At 38.6% G+C, this 20,400-nt stretch overlaps 1 protein-coding gene across 1 annotated transcript in view; it reads left to right on the forward strand.

Annotated features, from left to right (window-relative positions):
• The first annotated feature begins 3,257 nt into the window (after positions 1-3,257).
• Positions 3,258-20,400, forward strand: part of LOC132706953 (uncharacterized) — a 37,310-nt gene continuing 20,167 nt past the window's right edge. The window contains exons 1-5 of the mRNA XM_060678551.1: positions 3,258-3,351; positions 3,834-4,034; positions 4,470-4,933; positions 9,680-9,918; positions 10,482-10,793. Coding sequence (XP_060534534.1) covers positions 3,258-3,351; positions 3,834-4,034; positions 4,470-4,933; positions 9,680-9,918; positions 10,482-10,793 — 1,310 coding nt within the window. The remainder of the gene's footprint in view (positions 3,352-3,833; positions 4,035-4,469; positions 4,934-9,679; positions 9,919-10,481; positions 10,794-20,400) is intronic.

Here is a 20,400-nt window from a genome sequence, read left to right on the forward strand (position 1 = left end):
AACCTCCAAATTTCCTCCCAGTATTATAGCGATAGTATATTTAAGTGTGAAGCTATCATTACATCTGTGGACTTGTCCCTCCTACCAAGGTGAACAACGTTCCTTCCCAGTGGCCCTACCTAGATGGTTTGGACTTAGCCGACCCAGATTTCAGCAATCCAAGTGAAGTGGACATCCTACTCGGCGTTGACTTATTTAGCCAAATGCTCGTTCCAGGTTTTGTGAAAGGACAAAAATGCCCATCGGCATATTCGGTTGGGTACTATTGGGTGGTACCAATAAACCTAGTCCTAAAACCCTTACCTTGCTGACTACCTTAGACTCTCCCGTTAATTCTTTGAACCAGACCTTGAGAAAATTTTGGGAAATTGAATGTGTCCCTACCAAAGTCCCTCTCACCGACGAGGAACAAACATGTGAAGAGATTTTCTCGTCTACCCATGCTAGAGACCCCTCTGGCAAGTATATCGTTAGGCTCCCGTTTCGAGAGACCTCCCCCAACCTCGGTGATTCTAGAAACCAGGCCCTGCACAGGTTTAATTTGTCAGAGGCAAGACTCAACAAAAATCCACGCCTTCGTAACTTGTATAACGAGTTCATGCAAGATTATGCCGACCAGGGTCACATGACCATCAATTCATCCTGCGATTACCCATCGTATTATTTCCCGCACCACTGTGTGATGAAAGACGACAGTGGTTCCACAAAAATTAGAGTTGTGTTTGACGGTTCATCTAAAACTTCCAATGGTTTAAGCTTGAACGATGTTTTATTAGTCGGACCTAAACTACAAAACGACATCGTGAAAGTGTTAATATCATTTAGATTTTTCCCTGTAGTATTTAGTACTGACATCCGTCAGATGTTCCGAAATATTATCGTAAACGAACAAGACATCAAATACCAGAAAATTTTATGGAGATTCAATCCACTTGAACCAATCCGTGAATACCACTTACGCACCGTGACATATGGTTTAAACTGTAGCCCTTACTTGGCAATCAGGACACTGCACCAATTGGTAAACGACCACGGAAAAGACTACCCCCTCGCATCTTCCAGTATCTTAGACTCGTCCTATGTAGATGACTTGATGGGTTTTTCGCTATCCATAGAGCAGGGATTGGAACTTCAAAGACAACTGATTGGGTTGTTAAATTGTGGAGGTTTCGTACTGCGAAAATGGACCTCCAACTGCCAAAAGAGCTTCTTGCGAACATCCCCGAGAGGCATCAACAAAGTATTTCCTTTTCAGATAAGGATACCACAGTCCTTAAAGTATTGGGACTGCAATGGAACCCAGTGTTAGACGTCTTCTCGTACTCCGTTAAACCACTGTCCCGTGATTGTACAAAGAGAGTTATCTTGTCTGAGATCGCTCGGATTTACGATCCTTTGGGCTTCCTGGCGCCAGTAATCCCGGTTGCCAAGTGTTTGATCCAACGTCTGTGGTTGCAGGGTATTTCTTGAGACGACACACCTTCTAGCGACATCGTTACACTGTGGCAACAATACGTTTCGCAACTTCCTATGTTGTCTACCATTTCCATACCCCGTTACGTTTTAAAACACTCCGCTGTTACAACGGAACTGCATGGGTTCTGCGACGCTTCATCGACAGCCTACGGCGGTGCAGTATAAAAACTAAAAACTAAAAACGCTATCCATACCCCGTCTGGAACTGTGTGCGGCCTTGTTGTTAGCAGAACTCATGTGTTTTGTTTCCGACAACTTCAAAACGATAAAAGTCCATAGGATTTTTGCTTGGTCCGATTCTAAAGTAGCTCTTGCCTGGATAAAATCGTGTCCTTCCAAGAGAAAGGTATTCGTAGCCAATCGTGTTACAACTATTCAAGAAAAAATACCACCAGATTGTTGGTACCACATTAATGGTTTGAAAATCCTGCCGATTGTTTGTCCAGAAGTTTGCTTCACAACCAATTCATTGATCATCTCTTGTGGTTCAAAGGTCCACCCTGGTTATCCTCTCCCTCAGAGCTGTGGCCCGTTTTTGACAACTTGCCTCCAGACGAAATCGATACCCCTACAGAAGAGAACCGATTAGCGTTTGTTACCAACCTACCGCCTTTAATCGACGTACAAATCTTACTCAACAGGTTTTCTTCGTTAGACAAAATCCAGAGAATCATCGCCTACTGCCTAAGGTTTTATCGTAGAAAGCGCCACCCTGCCTTTTCATATTTTTCCAAATCCCCCGAAGAGTTATATTTTTCTCTTTGTGTCATGGTTAGAGTGGTGCAGCAAGAGGTTTTCTCTGAAGAATTGAGGAGGATTCTGAAGAACGAACCATGTTCCAAACCCCTTCGTAAACTGGACCCATTCTTAGACACTCTGTACATCCTCAGAGTGGGGGGAAGGTTGCGTCACACGGACTTTGAATACGAAGTCAAGCATTCTATATTGTTACCCCGAGATAATAGAATCACCACATTAATAATAGAGAAATTCCATAAAACTCACGGACACCCAGGTCCTCGCCTACTAGAACATTTGCTAGCCCAGCAGTTCTGGATATTGTCCGTTAAGCGTGCCATCCGCAGTGTGATAGCACATTGCGTCATTTGTGCCAGAACCAACCCCAAACCTTACAGTCCATACATGGGCGACCTGCCCAAGGCCAGGGTCTCGCAGCTCAAACCTTTTTCCCACGTCAGTGTGGACTTCATGGGACCTTTTCAAATTACCTTGGCGAAGCGCAGAGGCGCTAAAAGCCAGAAAGCATACGCATGTATCTTCGTTTGTTTCCCCACCAAGGCGATCAACTTAGAAGCCGTATCTGACCTATCTGTCGAAGCTTTTCTAGCGGCCCTTCGTAGATTCGTAGGCCGAAAAGGTCGGTGCTCTGCCATCTATAGCGACCAGGGAACAAACTTGACCGGTGCTAACAACCTTCTCTCTTCCTACTGCCGCCAGGCAGCGGAACAACTCGCCATCAAATGGTATTTCAACCCCCCAGCTGGGCCACACTTTGGCGGTCTCCATGAATCTGGGGTGAAGTCCACCAAAACCCACCTCCGTAGGATAGTCGGAAACCAAGCCATGACCTTCGAGGAGCTGGCGAAATCGAGGCGATTCTTAACTCGCGACCTTTGTGTTGTGTCAGCCCAGACCCTAACGAACTTCTACCTCTAACGCCAGGCCATTTCCTTACTCTTGAACCCTTGACAGGCCCACCCGACCAAAGCCTCACAGACCAAAAAATTAACCGTCTCACCCGTTGGCAACTAGTGCAACAAATGCATCTGCACTTTTGGCGCCGCTGGCACGTAGAATACCTGCACTCGCTACAACAGAGGGAGAAGTGGAACACCCCCGACAACCCCCCCGAAGGTTGGCACGTTAGTGGTTCTGAGAGACGAAAACTTGCCCCTATTGAGATGGACCCTCGGTCGAGTAGTCCAAATTTACCCAAGTCCTGATAAAATACCGCGAATAGTCCAAGTCAAAGCCGCAAAGGGCCTGCTCGACAGACCACTAGTGAAAGTGTGCCCTTTACCAGCCAACTAGCTAACTTCCCAACAGTGTTTCGTCCTACATACTTGTTTTCAAAAGAGACAATTGATTACATTGAACCAATTGTCACCTGTTCCCCTCCGCTAGGGATACAGGAGTGTTTGCTGCAAATCCGTGCAAGGAGAATTTCGTTTAGTTTCTTCTTATTTGTTACATTTAGTTTTTTTTTTATAAAACATTTTGTATAAAAATTAGTATTTTTATAGTGGGGGGAATGTTCAGAATCCATTGTTTCTATTTTCACAAGTCGGGTTAGAGACCTTTTGGGATCGCTAATTTAAATTTGCGCGTTCGCCCAGTTTCTCAAACCCGCGTAACCCATGTGACGGCTTGTGCGCAACCGCACAGGAAAAGGAGGAAGTTTTTTGACATTGAGATTCAAAAAGACACTTCCGCATGTTACGGCGCCAGAAACAGAGCCGATTCCGCAAGTCCGCGAGTTTTAAGCGCGAGTGCAATAAACGGGGCCCCGTCCGGAACCGACGACACGATAGCCTGCGGTAAGTCTTCACAGAGGGTCGTTGCCTATCGTGTTCGCTTTTTTTACCATTTCGCATCCCAAAAGGGTTAAGCCAACCGTGAACCGTTCGACCCTATTGGAACCCTTAACACGCCGTATTATGCCGTCAAAATGCTTGTTCGGTGGGTAAACCGGATTATTCGACTCTACAACTCGTATCAGCCGATAAGTGGTCGCTATCTACCTGACTTGCCCTGTCTCACCCCCTAAATATAAATAAATTTTAGGTTGTTGGATTTACCCAGTAACAAAAATTATAAAGGTCGTACTTAATTTTTGGGAAGGTCCCGGCAAACACCAAGACATTACTATTTGTTTTAGTTAAGTTTGGTATTAGAAATTAATTTGGCATCATGTCAGCGTGTAAAGCCCCTTTTTTGTAATGAATTAAATAAAATCTTGCTCATTGTTTCAGATTGTGGCAACATGAACTTTTACGCGTACGTTGTTTTCTTAGCACTCCTTTGGAAAAAATCGATATCAGTTAACATCCAGAGCCAGTCTTACGATGTTAACATAGCACTCGGAAAGCATTTGTTCGAGCCGCTGATTGGCAATAAAGCTCCGTATAATGGTAGCGTCACGATCATTTTTACAGTTATTAAGAACGTTACTTTGGTAAAACTGAAATCCTATGCCGATCTAGTCACAATAAAAAATATCACTATCGACGGGACATTACTTGACGAGTCTCAGTACATTGTGAAGATGTCTGGCAAGAGAGTGATCATTCGACACGAATTTCATAAAAATACCGAATATAACCTTTCAATAATATTCAATGGTATAGTAATGACGGACGACGTCGGTCATCCGTTCGCCATTAAACAATCTTCATTTGAAGAGGAGGCCCATCGCACGGTATATATCGTGCAGGCTGTGGGTGCAAGATTTATGCCATTTTTTCCATGGGGAAGAAAAAGGGTCGTTTTCAATATTACCCTCGTTCATCCCCAAGGATACATGGCATTCACTAACGCAGCGTTGATGTCCGAGACTCCGATCGAGGGGCAAGTATATAGTTTAGTATATTGAGGAATTTTTAGGTTTTGGGTTGGTTTTAAGAAATATCAAATTCGTATGTGCTGCACGTTTCGCCAATTTTATTGCTTTCCTTGGGAATCGAAAAGAAGAAGGTCACACATACTTAAAATCGTGCCTTAAAATGCTCATTTATAAAAAAATAAAAACATTTAAAAAAATTAAATGTATATTAAACAATACCGATTACTATTGTTACTCGTTTGCGATCTTTTTCTTAGTTACCTAAAGAAAAAGCAAAAGCATGAACATAATACGCGCGACAATCAATAATTAAGTTTAACGATAAATCGGATTAAAAGCAAACCATACTTAAAATAAGAATGATTATCCGTGTTAATATATGCAGGATGTTTCAAAACACTTGCGAAAATCTAAGGAGTATTCCTTGTTTAAAATAAATGGTAGTTTGTTATATAAACCTTGCGTCCAAAGTCATCCATTAGGGAGAAAGTGCGCTACCAATATATCGGACAAATAATCTTTTTCGTTTTTTATTTTAAAAACGAAAATAAATAGGACAATTAAATATTACTAAATATTATAAAAACAAACTTTCTGCATATTTTTTTAAATGAGTGGAAGGGATTGAATTAGACTAACTCTATCATTTGTCTCAAGTAAGTTTAAGGAAAAAAATATGCAATGACATGCAAAAATATTAATTTCGATATATGCGTTTTTTTAAAGACGATCCCTGCATTTTTTTATAAAAATTATTTCCGTAATAAGGCATAAAAAATATTTAACTTTGGTGTTGTCGAACAGTAGTAGTTTGTACCAATATTTATAATTCTATTAATACAAATTTTTAGTGATCTCAAGTATAAACTGTGTGTAATACTTTCTTTAAAAATATTTCATTTAAACAATTTAACTTAAATAAAAAACACAAAAAATAAGGACCTAAGTCTGAACAAAAACATGATTTTTGCTGAAATAGTTAAATATGCTTGCACAATTCATGCATTTATTTTACGCATCATTAAGTCCATAATATGCTGAAAGTTTCCTCGTTTATTTTTTATGAAATTAAAAGACGCCATCTTCCGATTTCTTAGGTCATCGACATCCCGTATTGGGGTATTGTCGCGTTTAGCTGACAATCAAGATAAACACAGGATACATTTCCTAGCAAAAGATCAATAGGAGGCACCAGATAATCTTATAAGTCGAAAATGTGACTCAAAATAAATAAGAACTAAAAGTTCAGATTTTCACGAAATTATATCTTATGACATGACAATTGTTTCGACAACACCGTATCTTTATCAAATGTAATATTTACAAACTACCTGCTACTATATATACCCAAAAATGACCATAAAACCTTAATTAATGTTGTTGCGAGAATTTAAGTTCAATAAAGGAGAGTTAGAGCGAGGTGGATTTTACAAAATTTGCAATAAAAAATTCTTTTGAATTAATCAACAAAATTAAAGATATCAAAATCCCTTCTAACGCAAATCTATTGTCTTTTGATGTACAAAACTTATTTCCCAGTATTCCACCTATGGATGTGATAGATTTAGCAGATTTCACCCTAACTCGGAAACAGGTTAACCCATTGGTGAAACAAGATTTTTAGATTGCTTAATAGTATCTTTAGACCAAAATTATTTTGAATTTAATGGACAGATTTATATCTCTAAAGAAGGTTTGATTAAGGGAAACCCACTTAGTTCTTTGTTAGCCGAGATTTTTATGGATAATTTGGTAAATATCATACTAGAACATCCTTTAAGCAAAAGTTTTTTATGGTGGTATAGATATGTGGACGATGTCTTTGCTTCCTTTGTTGGAACGGACAGACAATTGAATTCTTTTTTAAATTACATTAACTCAATACATAATCGTATAAAATTCACTATCGAGATTGAACAGGATAACTCTATTAATTTTTTAGACTTAACTATTACGAAAGTGCAAAACAAATTAGATATTTCAATATATCATAAACATTCACACACGGACACAGTCATACATAACAGCTCAAATCACCCTTATACACACAAAATGGTTGTATTTAACTCTTTTATAGATAAAATTATAAATAAAAAACAAATACAGACAACAGTAAACTCTATTTATCCGAAACCAAATACAGAACACGAACAATTTAAAACAATTACATACATAGGAGAACCTAGCGAAAAAGTTTCAAAACATTTGTCAAAATGTGGTTTAAAAATAGCTTTTAGAACTAACACAATAGGAAAATATTTAAAAAACAATAAATCGAAAGATCCATAATCGTATAAAATTCACTATCGAGATTGAACAGAATAACTCTATTAATTTTTTAGACTTAACTATTACGAAAGTGCAAAACAAATTAGATTTTTCAATATATCATAAACCTTCACACAAGGACACAGTCATACATAACAGCTCAAATCACCCTTATACCCACAAAATGGCTACATTTAACTCTTTTATACACAGACTTCTTAATACGTCACTCTCAACAGAAAATTACAACAAAGAACTTAATATCATTAAACAAATTGTACTGAACAACGGCTACAATCCGTCCATTATAGATAAAATTATAAATAAAAAACAAGTACAGATAACAGTAAACTCTATTTATCCGAAACCTAATACAGAACACGAACAAATTAAAACAATTACATACATAGGAGAACCTAGTGAAAAAATTTCAAAACATTTGTCAAAATGTGGTTTAAAATTAGCTTTCAGAAGTAACAACACAATAGGAAAATATTTAAAAAACAATAAATCGAAATGCTCAAAATCCTAAAATTCAGGTGTCTACAGGTTGAAATGTGGATCTTGTCCTAAAATTTATATTGGACAAACAGGTAGATCCTTCAAGAAACGCATTAACGAACATATAAGAGCGTTTAAAAACAATAGTCTAGATTCTAATTATGCTACACACTTAAACACATAAAAACACATTTTTGACGTAAATTTTGATATTTTACACACAGCCACAAAAAGTAGAAAATTAAATTTATTGGAAGACATGGAGATCAACAAAATGAGACATTCAAATGTATTGCTTAACGATCAATTAGATTTAAAGACCTCTCTATTGAACTTAAATTCTCGCAACAACATTATTTAAGGTTTTATGGTCATTTTTCAGTATATATAGTAGCAGGTAGTTTGTAAATATTACATTTGATAAAGACACAGTGTCGTCGAAACAATTGTCATGTAATAATATATAATTTCGTGAAAATCTGAACTTTTAGTTCTTATTTATTCTGATAAATGGATTTTCATCAAGTAAAAGCCACCTCAGTTCAAATGTGACTCACTTAAATGATTATCTATAATTCTACACAAAACATTCACGGCAAGCTGATGTTGATATCTATATTCCGTTATTGAATTATTATTAGATCGTTAGTAATTAGTGCAAGTGCAAATGACATGTTAAAATGTAACAAATGTCTCTGTGAATTTAATAAAAACGAAGTCATTATAACCTGAAGAGGCATCGGCGACCAAATGCTACATAAACACTGCACATCTTTAGGCCGAAAAGAAAGTTATTGCTATAAACGCCTTGTTTATAGTGGTTTTGTGATGAGTGCACTAAAAATTCCACCATGTTAGCTGTTTTATTCAGAACTAAAAAGCTGTAAGTAAGCAAACTTTAAATATGCACAAACAGAATGAAAAAATTTGACGGATAGAAAATTGTGTAAAAAATACAATAACTAATGTCAAACAGAATATTCGGCAAACCACATCTCAGAAGCCATCTATTGAATCTATTCAATCAGAGCAGATAATTAATTCGTAAGAGAAAGGGAACGTTAAACGCTCAACCAGAGCAGAGTATTGACTCTCAAGGGAAAGAAAACACTATTACCAAGCGGAGAGTACCCATAACGTCAACATAATATATTGAAGTAGCGAAAACTCAACAACAAACACTTGACAAGGGACAAAAAAAGCACACAAAAATAAAAAATTTCTTACAACCGCAAGACATCCTGATAGATATTCCAGGCAGTACGTGGAAGGCAGTGAAAGCTCGTCCGATAACACATTAAATTTGAAATTGATTTAGGAAGCCAGCACACAGCCGAAGTAGATTTTTTTAAATCTTGCTATAGTAGAAGCAAACTGAACGTAATGCATCTAAACATTCAAGTTTTATCTTTGGATAAGCTGACAAATTTCATCATGATATCGACATATGCCGAATTTCATAACACTGAGGTGACCAGGAATAACATTTCGGGTAATATAAGGTGGCCAATTGTTAGGTAAGAAACAATTACAGGTAGGTATTATTATAAAAAAAATCTTGGGTTTTTAACAAAATACAAATACATGATATAATACAAAATAAAATTTCCGAAATTAATGTCATAGAATTAAAGTTGGGACATTTTAAAATTTACGTCTGCTCTCTCTTAAAGCCTGTGTTAACTTATTTTTGGGAAAATTAACAATTTTTCTGGATAAATCATATAACCTCGAACACCGACACCTTATTTGCGCAGATGTGAAAGTGGGTTTAGAATGAAATGAAGAATGTAAACTCCTAAAAAAGATCCCATCCAAATTTAATTTAATACATACCATATAAATAACCAGCCGACTAACGGCAAATTACACGACACTGCTCTATCGGATTGCACTTACCAGATCATTTCCCTGTTCACAACCGAAGTATATCCTACTCACACTCCTAGCAATAAAGATGCAATAAGGAATTTTAAAGAGGTGATCAGTCGGATTCAGCGGTTTGGCATCCTCGGTAGCGAAAATAAAGTCATCACGGTTTTCATGTTCGTCCGAACTTCCTACAACGGGCCCACAAGCAACGGGGCCCCGTGGCGGAGTACCCCCTAGAAAGTGGGTTAGGTTATGTTCGTCCAAACTCTCCTTATGCATCTACTAACGGCATCAATAAGTCTCTGTCAAGTTGCCGGTGCGTTAGTAAACCCGAACGGCATTCGCTTGAACTGAAAAAGTCGCCGTTGTGGTACAGTAAATGGTATACTCTCGACTTTTGTGGGGAAATTTAATATATGGAATTTAATTGTAATTGAAAAGGAGAGTTCAAAGGACGGTGACCGCGCATGCGCGTTTAAATGACTAGTTTCGTTATTTTTTTTTTCATCGAAATTTTAGAAGCTCCTGTTTTATCAGCTTAGGCAGGACCTCTATGCGTCGAGTAGTGATGTGTTCACGCAGCATTTTTCTTAAGGTAATAGAACTTCCGCGATCCCACATACCAAAAGTATTTGCAATTACTGTTTAGTTTCGTGTAAGGACAGACCAGTTACAATGCAATAAAAATAATTTTATTGATTTTATTAATATTCATTTCATTTCATTTGGATCTGCCTGCACTTTATATGAGATAATTTATTCAAAACCACTTTTGTTGCAGCAACATGGTGAAGAGGAAATTTTGGTCGACACCTCTGTTGCGATTCGACTTCTTAGTTTTCATAGTTTCAAATATTTTCGATTGTGATGAGGCGGAACCTGTGAACGGAATCAATATCAGAGTGTGTTCGCGCAAGAAGTTGGCAAATGATCGAGCCTGGGCAGTGAAGTACATACCGACCATTGTTTCGTTGTTTGACAGATTTATGAACTATAGTCTTGCGATGCATAACAACGTCAAGAAGCTAGACTTTGTCGCTCTACCTGGTGACCAAAACGAAGCCCTAAGTTACTGGGGTCTGATGACGTTTGGGTAATATATTTTCTTTACTTTAGGTTTCCTGAAACTTCTCAGTTTAAAATTAATTCCTTCCAAGGAACACTGAAGAATTCCAGTGGAATTCCAAGGGATTCAGAAGAATTCCAGTGGAATTCAAAATTAATTCAGAAGAATTCCAGAATTTCAAGGGATTCAGAAAAATTCCAGAGGAATTTCAAGGGAATCAGAAGAATTGCACTAGAATACCAATTAGTTCGATCACCATATTGATCATTTTTGGTTTCCAAATATGTTTTTCTTGGTATATAATACTATTTACAAAACTTCTGGATTTCTCCTCCGTCGGTTGTCGTTGAGTCGAACTTGATGACGTTTCGCCATTGGCTCTCTAGTGGGGATTCTAGACTTCTAGAAATTAAAATCTATACATTCTATGCCACGGTTTTTTAATTTAAATTTGAAAATTGGAATGATAATATACATAAAACAGTAAAACAGCGAGCAGGTCGTAACTATGCCCTAGTAGGAGTGGTCTGCGACAGAATGTACCAGAATTATATATATATATATATATATATATATATATATATATATATATATATATATATATATATATATATATATATATATATATATATATATATATATATATATATATATATATATATATATATATATATATATATATATATATAATGTGTGAATTTTTATTGGATGTAGTTTCTTGGACAGTCGCGTGTATATTTTTGTTCAATTTGTCTTGGGTAATGTGATTCTTCTAAGTATTTATTAACTTTTCGATCGTAATTTCGATTATTTTCTAAATATTGTTATTTTGTATAGATGACATATATAACAATTGATGATTTTTGACGTATGTATATATGTAAATCAATTGTTATATATGTCATCTATATAAAATAAGAATATTTTGAAAAAGATCGAAATTACGATCGAAACGTTAATAAATATTTAGAAGAATCATATTAATTGTTTTCGAGAGACTATATACATATATATACAGGACTAGCTGACAGCTCGGTCTTGTGGGGCAAAAGAAAGAGCAACAACAAAAAAAAAATAATAAGTAAAAATTTAATAAGTTGTAGGTAATGAAAATTTTGGTAGTAAACTACCTAGGAGGAAAAGAACTACTAAACTACCCCCGAACCTTCGTGATTACGTCGGCTTGCACTTGTGCATTAAGCCCAATAATATTATCCGCGGATAGAATCCACGCAGGCAAATAAATTTAGACAGAAAGAGAAAAAAGAAAAATTTATATCGTTACTAAATTTGAATACTAATAATAATAATAATAATAATAAAACGAAAAATAAACTCAACGACGGTGAGAGTTGCGGGAAGATCAAAACCTGGATGCTAGGATTGGGAAGCTTACATCCGTCTAATCAAGAAACCACTCTGATATTTGGTGGCTTGGCGAGGAGGAATTGACTTTAATCTAAAACACGCAAGTAACAGAAATAAGTTAAAGTTAAAGCAAACCCAAAACGCAAGATAAGGCACTACGACCAAATTAAAAAGCAGCAAACGGGTTCCAAATCCCTAAAATAGGTACAACTTCCACTGTTGCTTGCAGAACCTCGACCAACAGAAAAGTGGAGCCCGAAAATCGCGCGATTTGCGTAGTTAGACCAAAGAACAAAATAGATAGGGTTGTGCTCTGCTAACGAATCGACATGGCTAATAAAGACTGTATGTAACAATTGATTGTCAATTTATGCATCAGCCCTACAAGTAACCAAAGTAACTTATCGGGTGATACCATCTGATTCGAATGTAATTATTAGTAAAAAAAGGATTGCAAAGAAATATTAAATTATGAGCTGCTAATAAATGGCATGAAGGTAGTTACGGTATTTAGGGAGGGAAATACAACTCCTCCGACCATGCATAAATGCGAAACTTAACGCGCTTTTCTGGTTGAATACTAGACGTAGCGGTAACCAACGAAGATCACGTACCAGCTGATGACGTATGAATAAATAACTTCTTGGTGAGATCGATCAATGTTAACCAATGTTATTCAATAATAACAATAATATTCAATAAAACAAACAGCCGTATGCAAGTAAGCAATTTTGATTTTACTTGCCAGTGAAGCGTCAAGAATAATTGCTGATTCTAGCGTATTTCATTACAGCTAGAACAACAGCACAACAATAATAATGTGAAAAGAGTCTTTTCGATAACGTGCCGCTATACGATTACGTGTGTATACATCCGAACACAGAGGTAAAGGATAACATTCGCAAGGTAAAATCACTGGTAAAAAGCAGTATCTGTAAGTAACAACTGATTTATCTTGCCAGAGAGAAAGAATAAAGCAATCAGAAACATAAAGTAAGATTGACTTGACGTAAAGTACCAAACACACTAGAATGGAATTAGGACGAGAAGCCTGATTTAATTAATAAAACCCAAATTCACAGGTAATTCTTTACTTTACTGGAAATATGACCTAAGGTTCTTTTTACCTTACCTTACCTTACCTTTAAATTAGACACTAATACCAATCTCCCCTTCTTAGATATTCTTATCAATAGAAAATCAGACCTAACATTGGGTCATTTTGTTTTCAAAAAACGTATGCACACATACTTTAATGCATTGTCATATCAACATTCGGCCCAGAAATAATCGGTTATCAACTCTGTTTCTTAGAGGGTCTTAAAACTATCTTAGCCCGAGTCACTGAGCCTAGAATTAAAACACCTTACATCTACTCTTCTCCCTAATAATTTTCCTATTAGAGATCACAAAATACACTTTAGCACAACCTTCCAAAGATAATGCCCCCTATTCAACTCCCCCCCTCAAACAATGTATAAGCCAGTACAGAGTAGAATGCGAGCCAGTTTCAGTTAAACTCTGATGAAGTCAAGAGAATTATTGGCGAAACGTCAGTCAGTTCGACTCAACAACAACCATAGTATATTTTTAGGTTTTAGAATAAATATTTTTGGAAGAAAAAAGAAGCCACTGATTAACTAAACAAATTATTGTCCAAATCCTCTTACAGTTTGAAGTAAATTTGGTCTCTTAATAGTAAACTTAACAAAACTAATTACTATATATTTTTTAAGATGATTCAAATACAAACTAACTCGTGTAAGCTGAATGGGTTTTTAGTGTTTTCAGCCTTTCCTAAAAATTGTAGCTTTTGATTTTCTTCGGTTTTTCAAATAAGTTGTTACTTTTAAATATTGGTTTTGTTTTTATCTTAACGACCTTTCCAATTTAAATATAAACGCGACAAACTAAACCTTGGTATTGTCAAGAAGTGAAAGAACTCGCAGAACTAAAAGGAAGAAACTACCTAGCATACAAAGGATCCCCAACCCAACAACGACATGCGGAATATATACAGACAAGAAATAGAGTCAACTCACGAATCAAAACCATCAAAAGCGAACACTGCATTAAATTCACGAGCGACATGGATCACGACATATATGGCGCCCAAAGCAAAGTGGGGAAGATGTTGAAAAACGGAAAGAAACCGGTCAACGAATTCGTCCAAAGTAAAGGAGTCTCAACAGAAACGTGGGAAGAATACTTCGAAAGACTGTCTAGCACCAATGAAACACATGAAATTGAATATCAAATCAAACAGCAGCCAGCGCAACGGTTTCAAAGGCGGAAGTAAAAGAAAAACTAAGGAAAGCTAAAAACAGAAAAGCACCAGGTACGGATAACATACCAAACGAACTCCTAAACACGGTGGACATAAACTTATAAGAACACTCACATCACTGTTTAATAAAATCCTGAGCACAGGAGAAATACCAAACGAATGGCACACGAGCATAACAATTCCCATCTTCAAGAAAGGACAAAAAACATCCCCTGATAACTGCAGAGGAATACCCTACTGTGTACAACAATGAAACTGTTCACAGCCCTGATAAAAGACAAACTGGAGAATCACATAACCAATAGGGAAGAACAACAGGGATTTAGAAAGGGAAGATCCACAACCGACGCAATATTTACTACTAAACAAATAAATGAAAAGGCAATATAATATAATACACCAGCATTCATTTGTTTCATCGACCTAACTAAAGCATTTGTCAAGGTCAATATACTAAAGGAAAAAGAAACACCAGCCAACATAGTAAAGGTAATCTGCAACCTCAACACCGACAACTCCACTCAAATTAAATCAGAACAACATATTACGAAAAGCATCCTAACACCAGGAGGAATTAGACAGGGAGACAGCCTCAGCCCACTCTTATTTAATCTTCTTATGGACAAAATCATAGAAGAAGTAGCAACCTTAAATATGGGATACAGAATGAGCAACAAACGTATCAACATTGTATGCTACGCCGACGATGCAGCAATTTTCGCAGAATACGAGAACGACCTACAAAGACAGCCATTCCAATCAGATGCAAGCTCGTAATTGAAGAAATTGAAGATAAGCCCATAGAATAGGTAATGCAATTTAAGTACCTTGGGATGAACATGTCTAGCGGCCACGACCCAACAAAAGATCTAAGGGACCAAATCAACAAAGCATCAGCAAAACATGCGTTAGACCAATAATGACGTACGCGATAGAAACAAGAGAAGACACGAACAAAACAAAGAGAATGCTACGCGTAGCCGAGATGAGGGTGCTGAGATCAATAACTGGCAAAACCAGAAGACATAAGAGAACAATGCGACGTACAGGATATTGTAAGATGGGGAAGGTAGAGAAGAAGGCAATGGTCACGTCAAGAGGATGGGCGAAGATAGATTACCCCGCATAGCTCTCGAGGGAATACAATAGACAGTCCACATCTCAAGAATTAATACAACGGCAAGCCCGGAATTAACAGATCATTTGATCTCAACCAAGTAGAAGAAGACGAAGAAGAAGACCTTTCCAATAAATGTGTCCGATATGTACTATAATCAATGTCAATCAATGTTTTAATTGTTTCTTCTATTGCTTTTATGTGGTTTGTCACATGATCAACACGACCAAATATTTTTTATTCTGTGAATATCCAATAAAACTTGTTAAATTTCTTGGGAATTTCAACGAATCTTTAAGATGCGTTAAAACACTAAAATATAAAATAACATATCTTAGTACTACACCATGAAGGTATCTAAAGTTACAATCTCATTTTGTCCTCTTAAGATATAGACTCTGTTTGTCGACGTTCGATCTCAAAACCCGAACTTTAAATTGGCAGCACCGAAGCGCCGTCCGTGCATAAGCGGTAGTGACCAGTGGCGAAATACAGACGGCATACATGTACCAGCGCCCAAAAACAGTTAACTTTTTTTATTTTAAAGTACATAATAAGTTTACTTCACTTTTGAAAGCAATCCGTCAATCAATGATCCTTCGCCTGCGCATTAGATTAGATTAGATTAGAAACTTCAGCAAGTTTCATTTATAAACAACCTAGACAGGAGATTTTTAAATAGTATTCCGATTTACAAGCATTTATCGTTTGCTTTTGCCATTAATTGTGTTACAGTCATTATTTGTTCCGTTCAGAAAATTTCGATAGCGAAACTAAAGAGAATAAAGTAATCTCCAAACCAAAAAATTGGTTTCATGTACCTAAAAAATCTAATGTGGCGGATACCGTTTCAGTCCGAACGCATTTTGGTTTAACGACCCAACTTGGTTATCGAATGAAAGAGAGTACAAATTATGAAGTTATAAAATCAAAAAACACTATATAAAGACAACTGCTATTACTTTAGTTTGCAGGAAACTTGACGACAATTTGCTCAATAGTTTTTCTTGTATAAAAAAGCTCAGACATCATGCTCGTACATTAAGTAATCTAAAATTGTCAATAGATTTAACCACAAAAAGTCGACGAAGCCATACATACAGACAATATACTATATTAATATTTTTCAACGAGAAGATAGCTCAAAAGCGGAGCTGTCTAGCTTTAAATAGCTACTCTATTGAACCGCTAAAGAACTATTTATTTCATTAATAAATTGCGCACTATTTATTGAAGAAAAAATGGATGAAAAACAAATAAAATATGAAAAGTACCTGCAAAACCGGAAGAACAACATAACTCTACTACACAATACAGAAAATGCAATTGACGGTCAAGAATTTGATAATTCAATATAATCCCTTGCTAATAACATAACACATTATTAGAAAAACTGTATTTGTAACAAATAATCTGGGTACCTTTTCTTAAATGAATATAAATTTAAGTTACTGAAAAGATAAAGTGTTGAACTTGGAAGTCGAATCACTGGAAAAAATACAAATAAATATTTTCAAAGAGCAAGTTGACTTTTCTTAATTCATTTTTGATGTTTAAATACAAAAAATAATTTTAAAACACTGTAATTGTCATTCACGTTTCGACCGGCAACCCAGGTCTTTCTCAAAAACTGCAAAACAAAGGACAAAAAAGCGAGATCATACAAAGAATTAGTTCGCTATCAAAAAATAAAACGTCTAACACAGAATATCTTAAACGAATCTTAACGAATTTAAAAATTACAAATATTATAAAAACAAATTACATATATTAGTCATACTCACAAATTAATTTTTTTTTTTAATGTCTATTATTAGCGCTGTTTGTGAAAAAGTACCACAAGATACATCATTGTCAAAAACAATAACGTTCTTGCTTTGGCGTACGAATCAAAAATAAAAGTGGAAAATAAACATTCATTGTATCTGATGTCTTTTTTTTTCCCTCTTAGTTTTTATTTATTTTTTTAGAGTGTACGTTTGTGTTACGTTTAAGATCTACTGATACGCGGTGGAGCATCTGAGCATTAAAATGGTTTACTTTAACAATTCGAAATAGGTTTCACTCAGGTGTTTTATGTCGGTTTTCGCGTTTATGGAGTTTTTATTCCTTTGAATATGTATCATCTCAATTATTTCCCTTTTTTGTGTGTTTGGTTCTGTAGCAAGTAGCAAATTGAAGAACCGCAATAATTACGACAAAAAAAACAAAGCAGCCATCAGCAGCCATACAACGGAGAAAACACATACTTTTAATTTCAATGACACAAAAATACTTGCTATATATATATATATATATATATATATATATATATATATATATATATATATATATATATATATATATATATATATATATATATATATATATATATATATATACATACAACCAGTCTTGCCCATGTCAAGGCAGGGCACTCCTCCCCTTCCATGCACCACCTACACTCCAGGCCGTCTCCAATGCCAAGCAAGCAAAGATGCCTCAATGTCCTGTGTAGGCCCCTGTTAGTGCTCTACACTTCCTTCTGGTCAGTTTAAGCAGCTCCCTGGTGCGAGGGAGGGCGGGCCCATCCATCATAACCATCGCCTGCCTCATTCCCGGAGCAACTCTCCAGCCCCCCGCGGCCCGGTCTCTCGCCCACTCTTCGAGAGCTCCCCGCCTCACACACGGGGCGATCCCCAAGCGGGGCTCTGGCCCTATATGCCTATGCGAGAGGCCCTGTCTGGCTAAGGCGTCCGCTGCCTAATTGCCCCGGATACCGGTGTGATCCGGGACCCAGACCAACGTGACCTTCCTCTCCTCAGTCACCCTCCTCAGTACCCCTTTGCACTGTTTTATCAACAGCAGAAGACTCTCCTGCTTCCGTGGTTGAGCCGAAGCACCTCTCTGGCCGCCATCAATAAAGCGAAAATTTCCGCCTGAAACACAGTGCAGTACTGACCCAGACGGACCGACAAGCTCGATCCTGTTGTCTCGCAGTACGCTCCAGCTCCGGCCAGATCTCCCATTCTGGACCCGTCCGTGTACCAGACAAGTCTATCCCATGAGCCGACTCTGCCCTCTCTCCACTCTTCCCTTGATGGGAAGAAAAAGGTCAATTTGTCAAAGAAGGTCATCTCGGGGATCATGTCATCACTCGGCATGCCCATGACCCTGCGACAGCCCTCTAAAATGTCGTACGGACCCCGATTGAAGGTTCCCTCCCTCCAGAGCCCGCAACTCGCCAGCCTCACAGCTGTCCTGGCCGCCTCCTTCTGCACCCGATCCGCCAGAGAGGGCAACCCCACCAGAGCCTCTAGGGCCCTCGTGGGCGCTGTTCTCATGGCGCCCGTTATGCAGAGGCAAGCCAATCTCTGCAGTTTGTCAAGAACTAACCTTGCTCCCGCTCTTTTGGTCCCCGGCCACCATGCCACTGCCCCATGCGTAAGCATAGGCACCACCATGGTATTGTAGATCCACTGCATGATCCTCGACCCCAGGCCCCAAGTACCCCCTACCGCTCTCCGGCACGCCCACAGAGCTCCAAAGGCCGACCTGATCCCTGATCTTATATGTTCCTGGAAGGTCAAGTTGGAGTCCAACCATACCCCCAAGTACTTGACACTTCCGCTTGCAGAAAGAGGCACCCCATCCATCGAAATGTTGATGTTGCACTCCATTTTCCTTTTTCTGGTGAAGATGACCATCTCCAACTTGCCAGGATTGACAGCCAACTTGCTGTCCAGGCACCATTGTGAGAAGCTTGCCAATGCCCCGTTCAGGAGCCCCTGCATCCTCCTCACGTCCGTCCCCTGTGTCATTATCACAAGGTCGTCTGCATATTCCTGAGCATAGACCCCGTGTTCTTCCCTCAGAATATGCAATATCTCGTTCACCACTAGGCACCACAGGAACGGGGACGAGACCCGCCCTGTGGACAACCCCGTGATGAATCGATGGAGACCTGCTCCCCACTCAGTCTTGCCTCGACCCTCCGGTCGGTTAGCCTGGAGCGGATCCACCTTACGATGGTCGTCACCACTCCAGTACTCTCCACCGCCCTGCAGATCGAATACAGGGCCGTGTTATTGAATGCCCCTTCGATATCAGCGAACACGCACACCGACAGCCGTCCCGAGCCCATACCCTCCTCCAACCTGGAAGTCAGATGGTGAAGAGCTGAGCCCACAGACCCGCCACTTCGGTACGCATGCTGAGCTGGCTCTAAAGGGGCCAGCGGCTCCACCCAGTTCCTCAGATACCGGTCCACCAGTCTCTCCAGAGTCTTCATAATGAAGCTGGTGAGGCAAACGGGCCGGTACGACTTCGGGTCCGTGTAGCCACTCTTCCCTACCTTGGAAATGAACACTACCCTGCTCTGTCTCCACAGCTCGGGCACGTACCCCCTCGCAATGGAGGCTCTGAACAGGTCCATTAGCGGGCTGGTCAGGAGACCTCCGTCCCTTTGCAGCAGAGCCGGAAATACTCCATCCCCGCCCGCCGACTTGAATGGGCCAAAGCCATCAATAGCCCACCTCAGCCTACTATGGGTAACCAACCTCCTTGCCGTGGCGTAGTGGCATCCAAGACGACCCCCGGCTTCAATATTCACCCCTGTGTCCGGATCAGCGGACCCTGGGAAGTGCGTGGTCAGCAACTGTTGTAGTGTGTCCGCTGGTCCTGCTGTGTAGCCACCGCCGGTCCTGCGGATCACTCCCAATCTTCCCTCAGTAGTCCCTCCAGGCCTTCCTCTGTGATGCCCGTAGTTTTTTTTGTACTGTCTGCAGACCTCCCTATAGAGATCCCAGTCCGCACCTTGGCTGCTGCTCCTCGCTGTATTGAACAGCCTCCGCACTTTCCTCCTGAGACGCTCCAGGGAAGAG

Source organism: Cylas formicarius, unplaced genomic scaffold (genome assembly GCF_029955315.1).
Source record: "Cylas formicarius isolate icCylForm1 unplaced genomic scaffold, icCylForm1.1 PGA_scaffold_9__14_contigs__length_23061073, whole genome shotgun sequence".
NCBI lineage: Eukaryota > Metazoa > Arthropoda > Insecta > Coleoptera > Brentidae > Cylas > Cylas formicarius.